At 42.6% G+C, this 24,894-nt stretch overlaps 1 protein-coding gene across 6 annotated transcripts in view; it reads right to left on the reverse strand.

Moving 5' to 3' along the window:
- The window catches only part of ubr5 (ubiquitin protein ligase E3 component n-recognin 5), a 166,482-nt gene that overhangs the window by 31,774 nt on the left and 109,814 nt on the right, over window positions 1-24,894 (reverse strand). For all 6 annotated transcript variants that reach the window (XM_068032394.1, XM_068032393.1, XM_068032392.1 and 3 more), the window contains 14 exons: window positions 24,338-24,484; window positions 23,133-23,251; window positions 20,812-20,938; window positions 20,596-20,725; window positions 20,060-20,220; window positions 19,366-19,605; window positions 19,133-19,256; window positions 13,011-13,122; window positions 12,479-12,610; window positions 11,758-12,015; window positions 9,814-10,082; window positions 5,241-5,452; window positions 4,109-4,339; window positions 2,297-2,370 (listed from right to left, as the gene is read on the reverse strand). In XM_068032394.1, coding sequence (XP_067888495.1) covers window positions 2,297-2,370; window positions 4,109-4,339; window positions 5,241-5,452; window positions 9,814-10,082; window positions 11,758-12,015; window positions 12,479-12,610; window positions 13,011-13,122; window positions 19,133-19,256; window positions 19,366-19,605; window positions 20,060-20,220; window positions 20,596-20,725; window positions 20,812-20,938; window positions 23,133-23,251; window positions 24,338-24,484 — 2,336 coding nt within the window. The remainder of the gene's footprint in view (window positions 1-2,296; window positions 2,371-4,108; window positions 4,340-5,240; window positions 5,453-9,813; window positions 10,083-11,757; window positions 12,016-12,478; window positions 12,611-13,010; window positions 13,123-19,132; window positions 19,257-19,365; window positions 19,606-20,059; window positions 20,221-20,595; window positions 20,726-20,811; window positions 20,939-23,132; window positions 23,252-24,337; window positions 24,485-24,894) is intronic.

Here is a 24,894-nt window from a genome sequence, read left to right on the forward strand (position 1 = left end):
AAGTGTTGCAATCACCAAGCATATGCTACCAAAAGTTGCTTCACAGTTGTATAAAAGTAATAAAAAATAATTACATAGAATTAGAGCCCGGGGGGAATTTTAGGAGTCCGACAGTGGGACCAGAAGCAGGCGTAACTTCCGCTTCTGCCATTTCACACATGACTTCATATCGAAGTTAAATGTGCTGCTACAGGCACAGGAGACACATGGGATTATACAGTGGGAGCATCCTTTTTTTATTTTTATTTATTTATTATTTTAGAGATACAGCACTGAAACAGGCCCTTCGGCCCACCGAGTCCGTGCCGACCAACAACCACCCATCTATACTAATCCTATATTAATCCCATATTCTCTACCACATCCCCACCATTCTCCTACCACTTACCTACACTAGGGGCAATTTACAATGGCCAATTTACCTATCAACCTGCAAGCCTTCCACTGGTGGAAGCTGTCACTGGGCCAAGCACCACAATCACCATGGATATAAAACATTCTGTGCTTGCAGCCTTTCTGTCATGTAAGTCTCTGCATAGGAACCTGAATTGAAGCTTGAAATTAATTCAAAATACTTTTGCCTTCCTCTTTTTTGTAATCCAGCACCAACTTCACATCATTTATTTTTCTCTGCAGCAATATCAAAGAATGTCAAAGAAGGCAGCGTCCAGCCCCACAGTTCAGTGATGCCTCCGTGCAGTTTCTCCTCCAGAGCATCAGGGTACAGGCCCCTGCTCAGCAACGAACAAAGGATCATGAGGCTATGTGAAGCTTGCGGAATGTGCAGCAAAGCCATGTGGAAAATATGTCGGAGCTGCCTAAGGTCATATGTGGCTTTGCACGTGCCGTGGAGGAGTCCATGCAAGCCATGATATTTGCCATGTCCCAGGCATTTGAGCATATGGCTTCCTCCATTGAGAGTTTGGCGAGCTCTGTGGCGAGTCTGGTTGACCACCCGAGCCATATGTGATCTGACCTGCACTCCATCACTGTTGCCATTGGCTCCATGCAGTAGTCTAAGCGAGAGGGGGAACGACGAATCTGAACTTCCCCACAGGTGCTCCTTCCTCTCAAGGAGATTGGCAGGTGCCATCGTGCACCCAGATGGAGGAGTGCATGCCAGCTGCCCCGGGACCTTCCTCTCAGGACACCCCCAGGGTAAGCAGTGTCCCCATCCTCCCTGCCCAACATGGACCCCCTTACTTCCAGTAGGCGAGCAGACGGGGGTCACTCAAGCATCATTGCCGCAGACCCCCAGTAGGATGGAGCTATCAAGGCCCTGGTCCTCCAGAGGACATCCAAGGTCATCCACAAGGTTGTGCAAGGCACAGCAGACAACAATTATTGCGACACCCTCTGTGACTAGTACGGAAGAGCCCCTCCAGACTGGTCAAGGCAACAGAACCGCATTTTCAGCATGCCACTGGTGTGTTCGATGAAGGCTCTGGTGGATACATGTGCAGCATTGTACCTCTCTTCAGCAGTGCTTTGGGGATACCGCACTGGTGTCAACAACCCCCTACAAAATCCATTTGCCCCCATTGACTGTGACCATTCCTCTGCCAGTCAGTGCCCTGAATTCGCCCCACAGGTCCCTGACATGGACAGCACTCATGCCTCCCTTTAGGCCATTGCAGAGTATAATGCTCTGATCAACCCACCACACCTACATCCAGCTTCAGCAGCAATAGAAAATAATACACATCCTGGATGCTCCACTCCTTCTTTCCCCAGCTCCTCCATGCACCTGATCACCACACCCTTTCCTCCCCTGCTCCTCCATGTAGACTCCCCCACCATGCCTTCACTGCCATCCGTGAAGAATCACCCTTGCTGATGCCAAGCCTGGAGGCAAACATCCATTCCAATGCTGGCGTCCGTTCTGCCAATGAGTTAAAGAGAAAACAACACAGACCAGAGACTCAACAGCACAAAGCCGACTGTTGCACGCCACGGTGAAACAAACGTGAACTGGGTGGCACGGGAATAGCGTTCGCTGTTCACTTAATCTGGCAGGTAGGACAAAATTGAAACTAAATGTAGGGTAATGAGTATTCATGGTATGTAAGTGAATGCAAAGCTGCAATCTGCCACCGTGCAGGAGGAACCCCGGAATACTGCAAACAGGCGCCGACTTAATTTCTCTAAAACATCCCACCATCGGGAATCCAAAAAATACCTCCCGCCTAATTAAAATCACCCAGCACGCCACCAAATCCACTCTTGCAGAGCCCATAAAATACCACCCTCTGTCCTCAACAGTTTGCAGACTCTTACTATGCACAAAAATACTCACTTTGATTGGTATCATCATCGTTTTCATGTTCCGAATCCTCATTGTCAAGTCCCAGCTCCAACAACTCTCGAGTCCTACGAAGAGCAGCACATTATAGATTTAGTTCCAAATATAAAACCATAGTTCCTCTAGTTTTAATCAATTAATGTTGGTAAAATGAACTTAATTTACAAATAAATTGAACAGAGAAAGTTGAATTGTTTTTAAAATCACTACGGATGACCACTTTTGGTTTTGAACACCATGCTACCATAAACCCAAGAATTAGATTTTATGCCAAAATGCCTCCTTCAGAGTGGAGTCCTCTTATGAAAGAAACATTGCCATTCAATAAAATATCGTCCATCTCATCCACAGATTTCCACTCTAATGTTTCAGAACATCCAAATACTGGAATGTACTCCAGAAATATTTAGGTTACATATTAAGCAGTTCATCAATTTGTTCAATTTTGATTTTGCATTTTTGGTTTAAATAGCAATATATAAAGCAGCTGAACACTGTTAAAGCATTATTTATCCTCTTCCACAATTTACATTCCGAGCTTCAGACACCATTACGTCAAGAGTCTATGGTTTTGCAATTCCAGACCCAGACAGAGCAGCAGCAAGGTAACTCAGCCTCCTTACAAGTGAAGGAAAGAACTTGCATTCAATCTGGTGTGCCTTCCACATCACAAAAGGCCAATTACTTTTGAAGGCTCAAAAGTATTTAATTTCAACACAGTAAAATCCTGTAAACATATGCCAACAGTCTTTCCTCTCCAGTAATTAATTATTTGATGGAATCATTACAAATTTATCCAAGTTAATTCTGCAGCGTGATATCATTTACTCAGTCACACGAAGAAGCTGTCAACATCCACCTTGAAACCAAGTAAATGACCACGATCCATAGAATAGAAAATACACAAATACTGCACAAACCTCAGGCATACATTAAGTAGTACAATTGTAGTTTAGCTCAATTGGTACCATTCTTGCCTTAAAGTGGTGCAGCCTACAGCACCACCATTGTCCAACAACAACCTGAGGGTCACCACTGATCAGAAGCTTAACTGTAACAGCCATATTAACAATGTGGCTTTAAGAGCTGGGCAGAGGCAAAGTACTCTGCAGTGCATAGGTTTGTCTTCTCAAAGCCTCTACACTATCTATAAAGCTGAAGTCAGGAGTATGATGGAATTTTCGCCTGGATAGGTATAGCCCCAAGAACACAAGTTGAGAACGCAGTCCACTTGGTGCCCCTTCCACTTGACTCAGTATTTAACCCCTCCACCAGTTCACTGTGGCTTCAGCAGATAAAATCTACAGGATATACTGCAGAAGATATAACCCCAGAACCTCGATCATGAAGACAGACAAGAGCAACAAGATCATGGGATTATCACCTCCATGTTCCCAACTCTCAGACATATACTGCTATTCCTTCATCACCGCTGGGTCAAAATCCTGGAATTTCCTAGAGAGTACTATTGCTGGAACACCATAAGCACAAGGACTGCAAGGTGGCCAATTAGAGGTATTACGGGTGGGCAATAAAAAAAAGCAATTTTTCCAGCAACTCTCAATCAAAGAACAAAGAAAATTACAGCACAGGAACAGGCCCTTCGGCCCTCCAAGCCTGCGCCGATCCAGATCCTCTATCTAAACCTGTCGCCTATTTTCTAAGGGTCTGTATCTCTTTGCTTCCTGCCCATTCATGTATCTGTCTAGATACATCTTAAAAGACGCTATCGTGCCCGCGTCTACCACCTCCGCTGGCAACACGTTCCAGGCACCCATTAAATTTTAAGAAATTGAGCAAAAGTACCGTTTTCGATCTAGTTGTGGTGTATCCAATGTTGTCTGCTGGTTCATTGCTTTAATCCAATAAATAAGTGCCTGGAAAACGTATGCTACGTGCTTTAGAGAACAAACATCCAAAACTGGCAGGACATCAGAATGTTCATCATTATGGGAACGCATCAGAGAAAGGGCATAATTGAGAAAATCACCGCGAGCCGACATCATTCCTTGACGAGCATTCAGCAAAGTAGCACGTCTGGGGAGATTAAAACATTGGCAAGCATATAATGAGAATTAATATTTAATATTAACACACATCAAATTAGCTAAACACAAGTCTAAATCAGACCAAATAAACAGTTGTAGCTTGCCTTCAAAGCTGCATTTGGTTTTATTTAATTATATTAACACTTCTGTGCTATCGAATTTTAAGTGGTTTTAAAATTTTCATGGGTTCAAAGTTTTCTTAAACATTATTCTGCTGGACAGATCACACTGATTGCCATGCATGACATGTTAACACCTCTCGGTGCTCTGGTTTTCTCCCACATGCGGGTTGCGGGTTGATAGGTAAATTGGCCATTGTAAAAAAAAAAATTTGCCCCTAGTACAGGTAGGTGGTAGGAGAATTGAGGGAAGGTGGGGATGTGAGAGGGAAAAATGGAATTAACGTAGGATTAGTATAAATAGGTGGTTGATGGTCGGCACGGACTCGGTGGGCCGAAGGGCCTGTTTCGGTGCTGTATCTCTCTATGACTTGTTCACTGAGCGCAAAGAGCCTGTTCAGATGACCATTTCAGCCAAAATTAAATGCACTTTTCCTAATAACCCATTTGCAAAAGGATCACTTTGGCATACAAAGCCTTCAAATTAGGTTTAAATTTGAGCTCCAGAACCAGAGGCCATCTGTTGTTATTCTGCAAAAAGCTGGGCTAACATAATTGTGGCTAAAAACACAATACTTTATATAAAACAAAATGTTCAGGGAGCTTTTGTTAAATAGCAGGTAGAGGTTACTGTATGTTATAGGCGAGCAATGAACATATGCTGACCTATCAGATCAACACCTCCAACCATTAAGTGCATTAGCCTTAAATCTAGTAAGATAGTATTAATTAGCACCACAAAAAGAGAGATTCCATGAAATAAGCTTTCACCTTCTTCCCTCTAATGTTCTCAGACTGGCTTCTTCACGTGCTGTTAATCTTTCCCTCCTGGCAGAATTTTGAGAAGCATGTAAAGGATGGCTAGGATGACCAGGATCCCCAGCAGAGGATAATGCGGAACCGTACCGCAACTGTGCCTCAGTGGAGTCCATGATGCTAACCATCCAGTTCCATGTAGGCATCAGCTTTTCCTCCACATAATTCTGTAAAAATAAGTGAATCAAAATCTTATATAATGCTGTCTAGGTTCAATGCTTAGCTGCCTTAGGTAGTCTGTAATTTATGAAATTAGCTCAAATTCCACATACAAGTGCCATCTCACTGGGGGAGGGGAAGAGGAAAAACAGTATCTCCTTCAGAACTCAATAGCAATTACGGTCCATTACACTTGTGCATGACCATATGTAGATGTGGTGCTCATTCCATCAGCATATCCAAGTTCTTTTGGAAAGTTACAGTAATAAGTTAGTTGAGATAATAAGAAAGTTGAGCACACAAAGAGAAGACTCTTTATTTCACTACAAGTTAGATGGAGAACTGGAGGGCAGGTAGGGAGGCAACTTTGTATATGCGTGCTGAATTACATTCAATGAGGACTACAAGTCCAGTCATTAATTAAACCATCACAAATGACAGCGAGGGAAAAAAATCAGTACTATCTAGGATTAAAAGTAAACTTCATTTTCCAACACAATAAAAAGTTCGGTCAGGTTAAGATAAATATGCTTTCATAAACATTACTGTATTTTGCGATGTCTATAAGCTCAAAGAAAAACTTTCATATTAACTCGTTACTGTAACACCAGTACAGTAGATCTAACATTTCTTTGGGCCTCACCAGCCTAGAATCAGAATAAAATATATTCTGCAATATTTACCTAGAAAAGATTTTGTAATAATTTATCTAATGTTTTAATACTATTCAAGTGTTGGCAGATAGCCCTGGTTGTACCAACCCACATATGATCTGTAAACATCAAAATAGTCATGCAGGTTTTCAAGGGAAGAAAACGTTGTGGCACTTTAAAAACAAAGGCACAATGTACAGAGAAATGAAATGCAAAAAAAAAAAACTAATAAGCTTTCACTATGGCCTTAGGACTACCTATCCTCACAATAGATGCACTGAAATCTATAGCTTTTCCAGCTTTTTGAACTCTTTCCTCTCTTCCCATTAATTACAAATAACACTTGAAAAACTTCAACCCTAAGATCATCTAGGCCCGATTGGTTCATGCCAGGAAGCTACATTTATTGACATTTTATCCATTTTTGTGGATTTTATTTTTTTTTTAAATGACCATCAATGAAGATCTGGGACTTAACTGAGTGAGGTTCTGCACTGCTTTGGGAAGACAAAAAGATTGGCAAGGCTTCATCTGCAAGCATGGGGCTTACAAGGAAGACAATACGTGCGGGGGAATTTACTGAAGCACTTTAAAATCTTTTCTTAAAGAAGAGCTGGGAAACCCAGTAAGTATTAGCTTTGCTCTTAACTAAAGAGGAAGCACTAAAGCAAGGTGAGGGGAAAATTGGGGTTCAGTGATCATAAAAGTTTACAATAAATGACAGACAGAACACAGCAGAAAAAAATTGGATTTCAGAACAGACACGAATAAAACAGGAAGCTAATTAAAAGGAAATGAGGGAAAATTGTAGTATTCAGAGCTTTTTTCCACATTATGTGGACATTTTATTCCAGAATTTTATGTATTTATTACAAAAATCAGTAACCAAACAAGAAAGCATAACAACTTGCAATTACATAGCATCTTTAAAGTAGAAAGATATCTCTAAGTGCTAGAGACACAATCAAATAATGGATGTCAAGCCAAAGGAGATTTTTGTTTTTAAGGAAGGGTGACCAAAAGCTTAGTCAGAGTTGCGTTTAAGAAGCTGAAAAGGAGAGGAAGGTGGAGAAGCTGAGTGGATTAGGGATGGAATTCCAGTGCATACGGCCTTGACAGATGTCAGCAGTGCTTTGTAACAAAAGGGAACAAAGAACTCAGAGGAAAACTTCAGGGTGTGGAAGTTGTAGTGCTGGAGGAGGGCATAAAAATCAGGAGGTTAAGGCAATGAAGTAATTTAAAGACAATGATAAATATTTTAAATTTGAGGCTGCGGTTTGGCAACCCATGTAGCTCAGCAAGGACAGGGTAATAGTTAAGAATTCCCCCACAGCGTGGTTAACAGGCCCTTGACCATGACCGTCCCATTTCTCACACTTCTGCTTCACCTCTTCCATTCCCTCCCGCAGCCACCATCCGGCTGCCCTCATCCTCATCCCCTACCCCACCAGCTTCAACGGATTATCCTCTGCCATTTTGGCCACCTCCAGCATCATGCCACCAGTAAACATCTTCCCCTCCCCTTTTGGCATTCCGAAAGGACCATTCCCTCTGCGACACCCTGGCCCACTCTTCAACCATCCCCAACACCCCCTATCCTTCCCACAACACCTTTCCATGCAACTGCAGGAGATACAACACCTGTCCTTTTACCTCCTCTCTCCTCACCGCCCAAGGCCCTAAACACTCCTTCCAGGTGAAAAAGTGATTTGTGTGCATTTCTCTCAATTTAGTATACTGCACTCGCTGCTCACAATACAGTCTGCTCTGCACTGGAGACCAAATGCAGGTTGGGTGACACTTTGCAGATCATCTCCATTCAGTCCACAAGCATGCCCCTGAACTTCCGGTAGCCTGTCATTTTAATTCTCCATCTTGCCCTATACTGACCTCCCTGTCCTCAGCCTACTGCAGTGTTCCAATGAAACTCAACATAGGCCTGAAGAACAGCACGTCGTATTTCAATCAGACACTTTACAGCCTTCTGGACTCAACATCGAGTTCAACATTTCAGATTGTAATCTCTGTCCCCATTTTCTTTGCATGTTTCGGTCTTACTCTTGTGTGTGCTTTCCAACATCAGCTATTCATCATTCTGCCATTCATACCTCCTACAGTTTAATCTCTCCTGTTTTACACCCTATCTTAAACCTACCCTTCTCTTCCATCCTCCCCTATTTGACCTACTTAAAACCTATTACACTTCTAACTTTTCCCTGTTCTGTTGAAAAGTCACAGACCTGAAACATTAACTGTTTCTCTTTCCACAGATGCTGCCTGACCTGATGAGTATTTCCAACACTTTTTGTTTTTATTTCAAGGTAACAGGTGAGTGGTACTTTGGTGCAAGATAGGATACAGGCAACAGAACTTCAGGTAAGCTGAAGTTTATGGAGGCTGGTGGACGCAGTCACCCAGCAGCACTGTGAAACAGTAAAGTCTGGAGATGACAAAGACACAGTTGTCAGTTTCAGTAACATAAAGGCTGAGGCAGGGATGGAGGTGGGTATGTTATGGAGGTGGAAGCAGCCAGTCTTTGTGACAGAGAAAATGGACTTGGAAGCTCAGCTCAGGATCGGATAGGACACTGAGCTTACAACAGTCGAGTTCAGCCTCACTGTGGTTGGAAGCTGGTGGGGGGGGGGGGGTTTGCTGCTGTCATTGGGATGCGTAGAGAGCTTGGACATGAGGTCGAAGATGATTGCTTTGGTCTTCAGTGTTCAGCTGCAGGAAATTACAATTCATCAGAGACTGGATGTCAGACATGCAGTCCAACAAAAGAGATGAAGTAGAGGGCAAACAGAGGTCATGGGGAGGTAGAGCTGAGTGTCATCAATGTATGCATATGCGGAAACTGACTCAGTGTCTAAGGATGATGTCGCCAAGGAGCAGCACTTGCATGAGAAAATGGGCAATGGGGGGAGGGGCAAAGACAGATCCTAGAGTAACAGTGCGGAGACCACAATTGGATAAGAGTGGAACCAAACAGAGGCAGACCCATTTAGCTGCATAATAGAGGAGGAACATTGGAGGAGGATGGTGTAAGTTGACCAAGTTAAGAGCTACAGAGGCTGAGGAATAGTACACCATGGTCAGTTACAGAAAATGTTGGTGACGTTGATTAGTGTTATTTTGGTGCAGGGTTGGAAACCTGCTTGGAGCGATTTAAACAGGAGAGATGGGCATGGGTTGGAGGTTGGAGAGTGGAGTTGGAGGTATAGGTATTTAGTTTCAGGGAGAAGTTTTGACAGTTATTTGGAAAGGGAGGGGGACAGTAGCTGAGGAGAGGCAACCATTGCAGTGTCAGCTAGCATGGGGGCCAGGAACGGAAGCTGGTCTCATGGACAAGGTGAACTCCCATGGCATAGTGAAATAAATACGAATGAAATGGGAAGTCACGGGAGGCATTAGTATGTAAAATTCTGAAATATATATAGTGAAGGAACAGGATAGCAAGACTATAAAATCAAGCAAGTAAAACCCAAGAAACTGAACAGAAGCAAAGAGGAAACATAATTCAGTGGAAATTATAAAGGACAAAGCTTTGATTACACCAAGAGCAAAAGAAGGGTGCAGGGTAATGCTGGACCTTTATCAGTGGGTGACTGAAGACAAAAGAATTATAAAAGATTAAGATTTCAGAACAAATCATTAAAGACAAAAAGGGCATTGTTTTTTTCTTACTTGTTCTATTTTTAGCACTTGACAGAACAAACCTGTAAGTTAATAGCATCCTGGTATGTTATTTTCAAAGCAGCTGGTATCTGAGAATACACCAAGTGGTTATACTTTGGGATCAAACCCATGAGGTCCGAGATCTGCCGTATGACAATACTGTAGGCTCGTGCCAGGCTGCTTGCTGATGTGAGGTAACTGCTGGAATTGCTTGCTTCCAGAGCTGCAGCTGCTGCAGCTGCACTAGTACTGATTGTAGCACTGCGTCGCAAGGTAGAAGGATCAATATAAATTAAACCCGCTGAACCCCCTGAAACAGATAAATGATCAGATCGTTGTTCTCTATTAAATATTAATTCTACTTAAATCGAAAAAGGAATATATGCACCAAATAAAAGTAGGGAGATTTTCCCACTCCTAAATCTCTCTATACACAAGTTAGAAAAAGTAGATTCAGTTCCAAGAAGAAAATTTTGAGTTACAATGGGTTGAATTTTCCAGCAGGCATCAGGACCCCAAAGTCAGTACCACATGGGGGGGGTCCCGAGCCCACGCACGTCATCAGGGCACCCAATGCCGCAACCTTCCGGGAGGCAGCCTCTGCATTCACTGTCCTATTAAGGACAGCGAATGGATTGCCAAAGTAGGAGGCCCAGAGGGCAACACGGGACAACCGGCAGCCCCACCAGGGAAACTGGGTACTGCTGAGGCAGAAAGGTGATCATGCAGGTGCCTCAACATGGAAGCACTCTGTCGTCTTCTGCATATTTGAGAATGAGGAGGCCCGCAGCCGGTAGGGCCATCGGCGTTGAGCGGGATCTCCTCCACTGAATTGCTTTTGGCTGCTGCTGCGGCATTTCATCCTGGCGGCTCCTTCACTGGGTATGGAGCCTCCAGCTCCGATGGCCCCCCAACCTCCGGCCCGCGACCGGATGTCTGCCTCCAAGGAGCTGATAAGCTCCTCACTCAGAGGGGAGCAGGCTGCCACCTTTGTTCCTAGCCGACTCCTGAGAAATATCACCAGAGGAGGGAAGGCGTTGACGGAGCCGAGCATTTTCCTGCCCTGCCGCCTCCAAACCAATCACTACGGGGACAGGAAAATCCTGCCTAATTTCCTCCTAACGATTTTGGAAATTTCAAATTAAGTTACGAGCAAAAATCTCAATTATTGAGCCCTTAATAAAACATCTAAATTCTATTTGATAGCTCTTGGGACAGATTTTGCAGTCAGTGGTGAAGCAAGGGAGCTCCCTGCTGAACACAAAATAAGTCTCACTGACCAATCGCCCTGGCGAGAATTTCACCTCCAGAGCCATGCAGTGGTACTGCAACTGATTGCAGCATTCTTTACTGTGCATTCACAGCTTGGAGCTGGAGTGCTATCATCTGGCTGCCAAACAGCCAGCCACATTAAAGGATTTTCACAGAGCCCCAAACAGGACACTAAAATAGAATCACTGAACATTATTTATTTTTACAATTAAAGATTGGGACATATACATGGGGTGAAAGTAGAAGCTAAAATATTCTGAGAAATCATATCTTTAAAATTTAGCTGGAAAAAAACCCCACTTAACCAACACTCCACAATTATAAAATTATTTTTTTTAAGGGGCAATTCCGTTGTTCATCAAATTTTATTCATCACATCGCTGTTAAACCTGATTAAGGTTTCAAGCAGCAATGTGGGTGTGGAAAAGTTCAAATTCTCACTGACTTCAGCGATTGCCGGCTCTGGGAGGCCACGGCGCAAAGTAACAGGCTGCAACTTCAGGATTTCCGCCCTAATCTGCATGTGCCCAATATCCTGAAGTTGTGGTCAGTTTCAAAGCAGTAATGACGGTGAATGCTGACAGTTCGCTGTCAACCATGCCACCTCCCCCCCTTCTGCAAAATATGGCCCTTTAGTATGCATTAAGCTACAAAAACCGATATTTTAGAAGCTTTCTGAATTTTATAACAAATAATTTTCCATTAGAACTCACCTGCAGGAGTGCTAGAACTGGATGGAGTGGTATTAGTTGACCTTTGGTTCTGGGTGCTGCGTACAGCCCACTGCATGGAGCGTGGTGCCTGTGCTGCACTGTTTGCATGAGAGCTGCTGGTGGTTCTCTCCAAAGGCTCATCCTGCAAAAACGTATCCTGTTCTTCATCATCACTTTGACTGCTGCTACTATCAGAATCACTGGAGTCATTGGACTGAGAATCATCCTCTGAGAAAAATGCTGGAACACTGCTGGCACCTTAGTAATCAAGCAAGTTATTGATTATTCAACTTAGAAAGATAAGTAACCGTGCCATATTAATTAAGTTCAGACTAACAAGAATGCCTTCTTTGTACTTTGGTAAAGCTATCTACAACATTCATCTGAAATAGGTACTTTCAAGTAACAGAAATTTAGGATTTTGAAATTGTCAAAGCAAACGCTACAAAAAAAAATACACTGCAGAGCTTCTTGGAGATACATAATGCAGATAAAATATGCTTTTGTAAATGACAGTGATTTTTACAAAGCAGCATAGCAATAAATCTTATGATGGCCCAGAGACAAATGCACTTCCTGCAAACAGATTGTGTGAACAAAAAGGTACAGAGCAAATAGCAACCACCACTCTTCCAAGTGTTCTATTTATATTGTTAACATTAAGCAACAGCTGTTTAATACTTTGAATTTTTGTAATTTAACAGAATTATACTTAAATCACCTGCTTCAGACCCTGCAGTAGCTGCAGTAACAACACTCCTGCGTCCACTGGCATTATCCTGGTTGCTATGGTTACTCTCGCTGTCACTTTCTGTCTCTGCTGCTGCCAAGAGATCAAGCTCCATATCACTCCCTGAATGAACCAAACAAAACAAAATTTTTCAACGCAGATGAATGAAGCACAACACAAAAATGAAAACCATTATTTAACCCACTAGCATATTGACAAATTACCGCTTTTTCAGGCCTATTTTCAACCATTATCCTTTTAAGGGACCTCAACTAGTGTGCAAACACTAGTGTAGTTTACTGTGAATGCCAGCAGAAATTACTCAAGTAAAAGGGTTGAATCTCACCCATGCAAAACAAATGTCCAAAGCAAACTTTTCAGCAGGGGTCACTGGATAGGACTCTAGAGAAGGAACCCTCACTAATTAGTATCTAAAAAAATGTACATGCTTTAAAGCACATTGGTAATCAGTACCAGGACTGGACTTTTATAAATGATGGAATATAAAGCACAGGTTTCATACCATCATCATCATGCTCATCATGTTGCCCTTCAGCTTCAGTATTTTCTTCACCCTGTTCTTCTTGCTCATCATGATGATCTTCCTCTCCAGCTACCCCTTCGACCACCTCAACCTAGAACACGGTACAAAACAAATTCTGAGAAACATCGCGGTAATGCTAAAATTTTGCGTTTAAGTTAAGGAGCCATAAAAGTCACCACAATCCTTCGAACAAACTTGCATTTATAGGGTGCACTTCATGTTTTTAAGTATCGCCCACAATATGCTTCACAGCTTATGAATTACTAAATGTAGTCACTACCGTGTAAGAAAACGAAAACAGCTAGTTAAGCTGAAATAAAAACAAAGTACGGGAAATACCCAGCAGGTCTGGCAGCATCTGTGGAGAGAAAAATGGACCTGAAACATTACCTGTTTCTCTCTCCACAGCTGTTACCAGACTGCTGAGTATTTCCAGCACTTTGTTTTTATTTCAGATTTCCAGCATCTGTAGTATTTTGCTTTTATTTCAGCTAGTTAACCTGTTGTTTTTGAAGCTGTTTGGTTACAGCAGTGTTGCCCAATACATTAGCCACTAGTCACATGTGGCTAATTATGTCTGAGTAGTAAACAAAAAATGAATAGCTGCTATCATTGGGAATGTGATCTCAAAAATAATTCGCAAACCATATACACGTGTACTTCAACCTTTTTGTGTTTTTGTTGGTAAAGCAGTAAGACAAATAGCTGACTGCGCCAGTGTTTTTTTGATTGTTGTGCGCTTTACTTCCGTGCTAACTGAGTGGCGGTAGATGTTTATGTATATGTATAAACATGTACATGAAGCACGATCTGTTTTGAATGTGTATATCCAAAGGTTTTCTGATAAAGTTAGTAAGCCAATTTTCAAAAGTTGAAAATGGACCTTAAAAAAAAAAACTCCAACAACCAAAATGTAAAAAAAAAACTAATTTCATTGCTCTTACAGACAACTTAAAGCTACTAAATCTAATAAATAGCAGCAAGTGCAGGGCTACCGAAACAGCATCAAGTGTAATGGATTAGAACTTCACAAAAATTTTAAGCTATAACTCCAAATACAGGATATAGATAGATTGAGGCAAGAAATTTTGCAGAAACCCCAAAAACAATTATCTACATTCATCAAATTTTGAGGCCGAGGCAGACAGCGGGCAATATCGACTAAATGGCACAGTTCTCCAGAGAGTGCAGGGGCAGAAGGACCTGTGGGTTCATGTGAATAGATCTTTGAAGGTGGCAGGACATATTGAGAGAGCAGTTAGCAAAGCAAATGGGATCCTAGGCTTCATAAATACAGGAATTGAGTATAAACGCAGGGAAGTTATGCTGAACCTTTATGAAGCTCTGGTTAGGCCATAACTAGAATATTACAAAGAACAAAGAACAGTACAGCACAGGAACAGGCCGTTCGGCCCTCCAAGCCTGCGCCGATCTTGATGCCTGTCTAAACTAAAACCTTCTGCACTTCCGGGGACCGTATCCCTCTATTCCCATCCTATTCATGTATTTGTCAAGATGCTTGTTAAACGTCGCTATCATACCTGCTTCCACCACCTCCCCCGGCAGCAAGTTCCAGGCACTCTCAGTGCTGGGACTTTTGCTGTTTGTAGTATATATAAATGATTTGGAGGAAAATGTAGCTGGTCTGATTAGTAAGTTTGCGAACGACACAAAGGTTGGAGGAGTTGCGGATAGTGATGAGGAGCAGATAGAGTTTAATCCGGACAAATGTGAGGTAGTTTGTGTCCAGTTCTGGTCAACACATTTTAGGAAGGATGTGTGGATCCTTGAGAAGGTGCGGAGAAGATTTACTAGGATGATTTCATGGATGAGGAATTTTAGCTACAAGGTTAGGTTGGAGCAGCTGGAGCAAAGATGATCGAGGGAAGATTTGATAGAGGTGTACAAGATCATGACAGGTTTAGATAAGGTAGACAAAGAAAAGCAGCTCCCATTAGTTGATGGTACAAGTTCTAGGGGACACAGATTTAACGCTTCGGGCAAGAGATGTAGGAGGGATGCGAGAAAGATCTTTTTTTTAACACAGCGAGTGGCAATGGCCTGGAATGTGCTGCCTACAAGGGTGGTGGAAGCAGAGGCAATGAACGATTTTAAAAAGGAAACTGATTGGGTACTTCAGGGAAAGAAACTTGCAGGACCACAGGGCTAGAGCAGGGGAATGAGAATGACTAGATTGCTCTATAGAGAGCTGGCATGGACTCGATGGACTGAATGACCTCCTTCTGTGCTGTAATGACCAACTTCAAGGGATTTTAGTACCATGCCACTGCTGCCACTTAACATCTAACTTTAACAGTTTCTCATTTATGGTGAAACAGTAAAGCATGGAGTTTTACTTCGAGTTTGTGCTCCCCTTTTCAAAATCACTTTGCAACTTGTGGGATGCGATCTACCTTTCCCCCTTGAAAACCCTCCACAAAAACCCTTTAGGAATTATGGGTAAAGAAGTAATCAGAACTAAAACAGCTTATAATTCACTTCCCAAACTATTTTCTCTACTACCCGAGCTAAAAAGATTTCCCAATTAGGAATGAGTTACTCATTTAATGTACATTTGAAAGTTCAGCAATTAATTACTTAGAGAAAATTGTTTACAGCTGCTAATGAGTCTGAAAACTACTGAGGAATCTCATGGATATCAGTAAGTTTGAAGGTGGTTATTTTGGTTGTCATTATACATATATCAGATGCTGTGAGGTCCACAGAATAATCGAATGAAAAAGCAGACTGTCACTTTAGATGAGTTCAGAGAGAACTGTAAGGTTCAGGGTAATCCCATTTACACTGCTCTCTATCATAATGCCCTCATGAAGTTGTAAGATATGTAACTGCACAGTTTTATTCAGGGCAAAGTCTCCAGCCCTAAAAACTACGTACGGGTAGATCAGAAACTCCCAGAACCACTACCCATCCCCCGCCTCCCCCGCTGTAGATGCAGGAAGGATGTTCCTGATGGTGGGGGAATCCAGAACCAGGGGTCATAGTCTAAGGATACGGGGTGAACCTTTCAGGACTGAGATGAGGAGAAATTTCTTCACCCAGACAGTGGTGAGCCTGTGGAATCTGCTACCACAGAAAGCAGTTGAGGCCAAAACATTGTATGTTTTCAAGAAGGAGTTAGATATAGCTCTTGGGTCTAAAGGGATCAAAGGGTATGGGGCGAAAAAGGGAACAGGCTACTGAGTTGGATGATCAGCCATGATCATAACGAATGACGGAGCAGGCTCGAAGGGCCGAATGGCCTACTCCTGCTCCTATTTTCTATGTTTCAAAGTCTGAGGCGAGGATGCCGTTACCATCCAGTCTATTTGAAGGCTACATTAAAAACATATTGAATGATGTCGCAAGGGCCAAATCCAGCAGTACCGATTTGGGGAATTTTATTGTGTCACAGTATTATTTCTATTCGTTTGTGGGGTGTAGGTGTTGCTGGCTAGGCCAGCATTTATTGCACATCCACAATTTCCCTTGAGGTGGTGAGTAGCCTTCTTGAACTGCTGCAGTTCTTGGGGTGTAGGGACACCAACAGTGCTGTTAGGAAGGGAGTGCCTGGACTGAGGAACAGTGACGGAACAGCAATATAGTTCCAAGTCAGGATGGTGTGTGGTTTGGAGGGGAACTTGCAGGTGGTGGCGTTCCCATGCATCTGCTGCCCTCGTCCTAGGTGGTACAGGTCGCAGGTTTGGAAGGTGCTGTCGAAGGAGCCTTTGTGAGTTGCTGAGTGCATCTTCTGGATGGTACACAATGCTGTCACTGTGCATTGGTGGTGGAAGGAATGAATGTTGAATGTGGTGGATGGGGTGCCTATCAGGTGGGTTGCTTTGTCCTGGATGGTGTCGAGCTTCTTGAGTGTTGTCGGAGCTGCACCCATCCAGGCAAGTGGGCAGTATTCCATCACACTCCTGACATGTGCCTTGTAGATGGTGGACAAGCATAGGGGAGACAGGACGCGAGTTACTCACCACACGATTCCCAGCCTCTGACCTGCTCTTATAGCCACAGTATTTATGTAGCTGGTCCAGTTCAATTTCTGGTCAATGGTGACCCGCAGGATGTTGATAGTGGGGTATACAGCGATTGAATGTCAAGGGGAGATGGTTAGATTCTCTCGTTTGAGATGGTAATTGCCTAGCACTTGTGTGGCACCAATGTTACTTGCCACTTATCAGCCCAAACCTGGATGTTGTCTAGGTCTTACTGCATATGGACATGCGCTGCTTCAGTATCTGAGTTGCGAGTGGTGAACATTGTGCAGTGAACATCCCCCCTTCTGACCTTATAATGGAGGGAAGGTCATTAATGAAACAGCTGAAGATGGTTGGGCCTAGGACACTACCCTGAGCAACTCCTGCAGTGATGTACTGGGACTGAAATAATTGACCTCCAACAGCCACAACCATCGTCGCTTGTGCTACGTATGACCAGCGGAGAGTTTTCCCGATTCCCACGAACTCCAGTTTTGCTAGGGCTCCGTGATTCCGCACTCGGTCAAATGCTGCCTTGATGTCAAGGGCAGTCACTCTCACCTCTGGAGTTGAGCTCTTTTGTCCATGTTTGGATCAAGTCTGTAATGAGGTCAGGGGCCGAGTTGCCCTGGCGGAACCCAAACTTAGCGTCACTGAACAGGTTATTGCTGAGCAAGTGCCGCTTGATACACTGTCGATGACCCCTTCCATCACTTTGCTAATGATTGGGAGTAGACTGATAGGACGGTAATTGGCCAGGTTGGATCTGACCTGCTTTTTGTGCACTGGGCAATTTTCCACATTGCCAGGTAGATGCCAGTGTTGTAGCTTGAAACAGCTCGGCGAGGGGCATGGCAAGTTGTGGAGCACATGTCTTCAGTACTATTGCCGGAATGTTGTCAGGGCCCTTAGCCTTTGCAGTATCCAGTGCCTTCAGCCATTTCAGGATATCACATGGAGTGAATCGGATTGGTTGAAAACTAGCATTTGTGATGTTGGGGACCTCAGGAGGAGGCAGAGATGGATCATCCACTTGGCACATCAGCTGAAGATGGCTGCAAATGCTTCAGCCTTACCTTTTGCACTGATGTGCTGGACTCCCCATCATTGAGGATGGGGATACTTGTGGAGCCACCTGCTCCAGTTAGTTAATTGTCCACCATTCACGACTGGATGTGGCAGATCAGAGCTTAGATCTGATCCATTGGTTGTGGGATCGCTTAGCCCTGTCTAGTGCATGCTTAAACTGTTGGGCATGCAAGTAGTCCTGAGTTGTAGCTTCATCACACTGCCACCTCATTTTGAGGTATGCTTGGTGCTCCTCCTGGCACGCCCTCCTGCACTCTTCATTGAACCAGGGGCGATCCCCAGCTTGATGGTAATGTTAGAGTGGGGGATATGCTGGGCCATGAGGTTACAGATTGTGGCTGAACACAATTCTGCTGCTGCTGATGGCCCACAGCGCCTTATGGATTCCCAATTTTGAGTTGCCAGATCTATTCGAAATCTAATTCATTTAGCACAGCGGTAGTGCCATACAACACGATGGTGGGTACCCTCAACGTGAAGGGGCATTTCGCTTCACAAGGATTGTGTGGTGGTGACTCCTAGCAATACGGTCATGGACAGATGCACATGTGACTGGTAGACTGTTGAGGACGCGGTCAAGTGCGACTGAGCCACTCTTGTTGATGAACATTGAAGTCCCCCACCCAGAGTAGGTTTTGTGCCCTTGCTACCCTCAGTGCTTCTTCCAATTGGTCTTCAACATGGACAAGCACTGATTCATCAGCAGAAAGGGGAGAAGCAGGTGGTAATCAGCAGGAGGCTTCCTTGTCTATGTTTGACTTGATGCCATGAAACTTCATGGGGTCCTGAGTCAATGTTGTGGATTCCCAGGGCAACCCCCTCCTGACTGTATAGCACTGTGCCTCCACCTCTGGTGGGTCTGTCCTGGTATCTTGGTTTGGAGACTCAAACATGATGGCCAAAATAAACCAAGTGAGATAGAAATGCTCTGCAAATAAAAAAATTTAAAATCTGCAACACTTGGTAGAGTTTAACTTGTTGGGCGAGTAAGAATCTAATGGTAAACCATGTAACAAATAGGCTTACCTCCTCCACATCTGCTGTCACAATGTCATCTTGCTCCTCATCTCTGCCACGCACAGGTTGTGACTGGCTGATGTGTCTCTGTTGAGGGTTGCGAATGATGTATGAAGATTGTGACTGGTTAGAACTGCAATAAATGATGAATTACTAGAACAAAAATTCTTCTCCCACAGCTGAAATCACTTCGTTGAAAAAACAATGGCTCAGCAGACCTAAAATGACAGCTGCAAAGTTACCTGTTGGATTGATCAGAGGACTGTCTTGGAGGAAGTGGCTCTACTGAGAACAGTTCTTCACTGCCTTGCATAGCATCTAGACTGGTGCTTGCCAATGTAAAGGGAGCTGTTGGACGTGCAATGCCCATTCTAACAGGAACAATGAGGGATTCGGCTACATTACAGAGCTCCTCTACAGCATAGGGTAACAGAGCCTGGAATACCCGCTTGCATTTGCCAATTGGTTGAGGTACAAAATTGCTACAAAAGAATGGGAAACAATTGTTGAAAACAGTAGATTAGGTAGCTTAACCCCTCAGTAAACTTGGGTGTAAAGACAATTCAAACAGGTACTTAAATTGTCAAAAGCATGTAAGATTTTATAGTGAAATTAACACTGCTACTACAAGTCATTCACATCAATGAACAAGTAATGGGACATACATTTACACTACCAAGATAAAATTGTTAGCTTAAAAAATATACAAGTTAGCAGTAAATTGGACCATTATTAGAAAGTAGGCTAGGGCGAAGGAAACAGAGCCTTTAGCTCAGCAGGTATAATATTACAATGTTTTTGTCTGAAACATACAACTAGCCAAAAGCTCAAAACATGTTTTCGAGAAGTTATTGGGTAAATCAGAAGATGCTTAATTTCAAGCTACAAGATACATGAAAAGGTTGTCACTATTTCTGTAGATAAACATTTTCTTACTTTTTTTTCTTTGATGAAGCCATTTCTACACTAAGTATGACAAACACTCTTGCTACTGAGCGTAGAAATCTCATGGTGACGGTGATGGCTTCTTCTCGGCGTCCTGGAGTATATTTATTCTGTAGCTCCTTCACCAGTGTTCCAAGTAAAGTATCCAAAAGCTTCAAAATATTTTTTATAAAAGATTAAGTACATTACAAAATCTGTTTATACTTTTGATACACACTTGAAAGCACTATGAAGGAAAAGCAAGAGAGTAGAGATGTCCACTGAGAAGGTGACATTTAGCAGAATTTGATACAGCAAAGCAGTTTACATCGCCATCCAGGAATGCCCTCAACAGTAAAATTTTCCAAAGTCAAAAATATAGTATGTATTTCCACCCCAAGAAACACATGGCACAAAGTTAATTGAGCTCATCTTGAGGGAATGGTGTTGCATTGTTGCTCTGAAATTAACCTCCAAGATATTGAAGAGCTAGTTACCTGCCCTGTGCAAAAAAATTGAACTCACTATATCTTCAAAGGGGTACTTACCAAAATGTCAGCTGTGCACTTTACAATGAGACAGTGTGTGAAGCAGTCTAGCCGGATGGTGCCACTCTGTTGAGAAAGGTATACCTGCTCTTCTGGTAACAGGTGAGCTATCCGACTGCTTGCACTAAGCCTGAAAAATTGTTGAAGGGCATTTGATTTTTTTTTTCGCTTTCACATGGTATACAATGCACTAAACAGTAACTCGCATCCACTTACGGGTCCTTGCTTTCCTGCGATCCAAACATTATCATAGATTTCAGTGCATTCCAGTCCTGAAGGACACGCTCCAAAGCCAGCTGAGCAAATCTAGGAGGCTCCAAGTCATGATCAGGCATATCAGAATCTGTGAGGGAGTAGAGTAAAAGGAACGTTATAGACTTTACATTGCTATGATGAATACACATCTGCTCAAAACCAATAAAAAAACCCTACCAAGCAGTGAAATAACCAATATCCGAAGACAGCATTCATCCTTACATTGTACTCCAAAGCATGGCATCCACTGCAAGGGCAATGATCCCTAATCACTCTAGATAATCAAAAGTTTGAGCTAGTTGTAGGCTCTAATCATACACTCAAACCACAAATGTAGAAGTGGCATGGGACTAAAACTTGTCCCATTGTTAACACTATCATTCAAAAATTAAAGTTTCCTCTAAGTGGTCGCTTTTTGGACTACATCCATACAAGTTAATGTTTAACAGTTCAAGTCAATTGAATACTGAATTCTTTCCCTCTGGTTTGAAAGTAATTGAGGGAATTCTGCAACTATGACATTAAAACATGCATTTATGCAGCTCTCATGTGCAGGAAAATATTACAGTACACTTTCAAGCAGTAGTGTTCAATTGTTCCCTTTAACATAGAAAATATGATTTCACAACTTCATTGATCTTTGGCATGCACCAAGGGGAATGCATACACAAATAGACATTTGTACCTGGATACTGTACAGATATCATCACAGATTAATGTAAACACCAACATCTGGTGAGAGATGAGAAGCCCTGGCAACACAATTCCACCTCTTTAACCCAATGATTTTCCACCTTCCTTCTCCTTCTTTAAGGCCTTCAAGACTTCAAAACTCACTTCAGCAAGTTTTTGGTCACCCTTCCTATTTTGTTGCGCTTTGGCTAGGCTTTCATTTTTGTTTGATTATGCATCTGAAGTGTTTGGATCATACTCAATCCTGTCTCACAATTTTTCTTGTGGCACAGTGGTTAACACTGCAGCCTCACAGCTCCAGCAACCCGGGTTCAATTCTGGGTACTGCCTGCGTGGAGTTTGCAAGTTCTCCCTGTGTCTGCGTGGGTTTCCTCCGGGTGCTCCGGTTTCCTCCCACATGCCAAAGACTTGCAGGTTGATAGGTAAATTGGCCATTAGCAATTGCCCCTAGTATAGGTAGGTGGTAGGGAAATATAGGGACAGGTGGGGATGTTTGGTAGGAATATGGGATTAGTGTAGGATTAGTATAAATGGGTGGTTGATGGTCGGCACAGACTCGGTGGGCCGAAGGGCCTGTTTCAGTGCTGTATCTCTAAACTAAACTAAAAGTGCTGGGCAGCTAAGAATCTGCTTTCTGAATATTCATCTTTAAGTAGCTAAAGGCACACAACTAGCCACCTGGGTGGTACACTGCACTATTTAATAAGGTAGGATGTTAGATTCTGTAGGCACAGCAGCATTAACATGGACCATGGAACAGGTCACCTACTTGCAAGGAAATAATTGGAATAGAGAGCATAAAATTTAAAATGAGGCAAAAACATTTAATTTTTGAGGTATTAGAAATAAATTAAATTTCTTTTCTGCTCTTGTTCCATTCTGTAGCTTTATTGCTCAAACACTGATGGTTCAGAATAGAAAATTCAACAGGAACAAGACATAACCAAAGCTTTAGAAGCCAACTGCAAATTGACAGTGAATGGTTACTTAGGTTGCAAATAATTTGATCATTTGTTGACAATTAGAAGTTGCTTATGTTGTGTACATAATTCTATTAGCCAGTACTGGATTAACTGGTCAGCAATACCTTCCAAATAAGGAAGGAATGAATATGGGTGCAGTTGCCTTAATGGAGAGACTCACCCACTGAAGTTACCAGAAAACTTTAATAGTCTCAAGAGTAGAAACAATTTCGCTAAATACTTGTGTAAAATGTTGAACAGTGCAAAGTGTAATAGGCAATAATAACTTACACTGAAAGAGCTCATTCCCCCTTTAGCCTTGCAAACACAATGTTTGACCACCATTCCCCCACCCCACACCATTTTTTTTTGTTTCTCCTCCCCTTCTCCTTTCTATGACAAGTTATGGAAATGTACGAGATTTTCAACCAATTTCCAAACCATAACTGGAAAAATTCTTCAATATCGATGTTCACTGGATTTTTAATTGGCTTTTAGCTTAATACATTTAATCTTGCCAATTTTACATGCAGTACAAACGGCTCTCAAAGCACCAAGGGCAGACTATAGAAATTTCACATATTTAAACTTCACTTCGAAAAGAAGTGGTCCACAAACTGTACAAACCTTCAACATTTGCAGTCTTCCGGTTTCTATCCTCTCTTATCCGTGGTGGCCGATACTGACAGTGCTCCACAGTTTGCCTAGCAACTGTCTGCACTAAAAAGAGCAACAGATGTTCACCCCTGAAAAGGTTTAAACAATTAGATGAAAATTTGTGAAATGTAGAAGGGACTTGCATATGATGTGGCAGCAATCTTTCAGCATACCAATGTGAAAAAATTGGTGACAAAGTAATGTTGTGGTAGCCTTCATAAGAGGAAGGGTCAGCAGAGTTGGTTCTACTTTTTTGATGTCTATTTTTACATTTATGCTCTTTTCAACCAAAATCCAGTTTATCTTTAATCCCTACCACTCAGTCATGCTCACAAAGATTTGTGCCAGTCATGGAGAAAGTACACAAATATTTTTTCTCTGCATTTAAAAGGACTATATTAGTAAGATTTACAGCTTCTGGTAATTCTGTGCCCTTCAGACCAGTAGCAACTGCACTTCAGAATTTCATTGGGACGAGAATTTACTGAGCTGCTTGCAGAGTGGACCATTGACTCCAAAGGTCAAAAGACTCAGTTTTGTTACTGGAGCTACAGGCTGTGAAAGTTCCGAAGAACCCAGAGAATTTCCCCTAAACCAAACAAAATAAGGCCCAGCTGGTGCTACCCATTTTGATTGCATTTAAGACCTATCCCATGTTGTACCCGATGCTACAGTTCTACTCTTCTACTAGGAGGAAAGAGTACTAGAGATCCCTGTGGAACACCAAAATTCTTGCCCTAAGAATCATCTTCCAGCAAATCAGTCAGAAGAGACCCTTATTCTGAGCATCACAATTTTGGATAGCGTGCAAAAGCTTGCAAAATAAAATCAAGTGGTAAGTGCATGACATATAATTTTTAAAGCAATAAGTCATAAAGGTGATTTAAGCAGAAAAGGTAACCCTGAAGCTAGATCATAGTTGATCAATACAGAAACTTAAAACATGATTTGAGCAAAGTTGCATCTTCCATACTTCAGATGATTCAATATCAAATACAAATCATAATTTTTTCTGCAATCACTATGTAGCTCAATTTCACAAATTCTAGCTGGTTGGTACGTAAAATTAACATCATGTAAAAAACCCTGATAAGTATATTTGTCACGAATAGCAAATAGATTTCTGCCAGCTGGTAAAGATCTAGTTGTACAGCTTCATCATTCTAAACACTTGCCTGCTATTCGGCAAAGTTACAAGATTGGTTGTAGTAAGGAGCCTGTAGAGCAAATCAAGACGCGCAGACTTCTGTCCTGCAATCAAGGTTTTACACTTGCACTTCTCCCAGCAGTCACAATATGCAGTAGGGGATGTCCTTTTCAGCCTGAAGATTGAATTCGACACAAGTTCACAGCATTTTAGGTTACAAAGTGATTCTGAACCCTAGAAAGCACTAAATTGGTGGTACATATGATCAATGCGAAGGAAGTTGGTTAGCCAGATCTACAGACACTAAAAGCCAAAAGCAGAAACTTAGCACCAACATAAGAACAAAACTGAAGCGCCAATAGGCTGCATCACTGGATAATACAGATCCTTGTTCATGATTTCCCACATGACAAGATGCTGATCTTGGCCATGTTAAGAGATTGAAAACTATTGGTAGGTCAGTTCAAACTGTTCAGTGTCTTCCATGTAGCTGGTTACACAGTATTCTTGGGAGACACATGGTAGCAGATTGCCCACCTGTTCATAGTTGGGATGATATTTGGGAGACAAAGAAGGGAGAAAAGG

The sequence above is a fragment of the Heterodontus francisci genome, chromosome 5 (assembly GCF_036365525.1).
Source record: "Heterodontus francisci isolate sHetFra1 chromosome 5, sHetFra1.hap1, whole genome shotgun sequence".
Taxonomy (NCBI): domain Eukaryota; kingdom Metazoa; phylum Chordata; class Chondrichthyes; order Heterodontiformes; family Heterodontidae; genus Heterodontus; species Heterodontus francisci.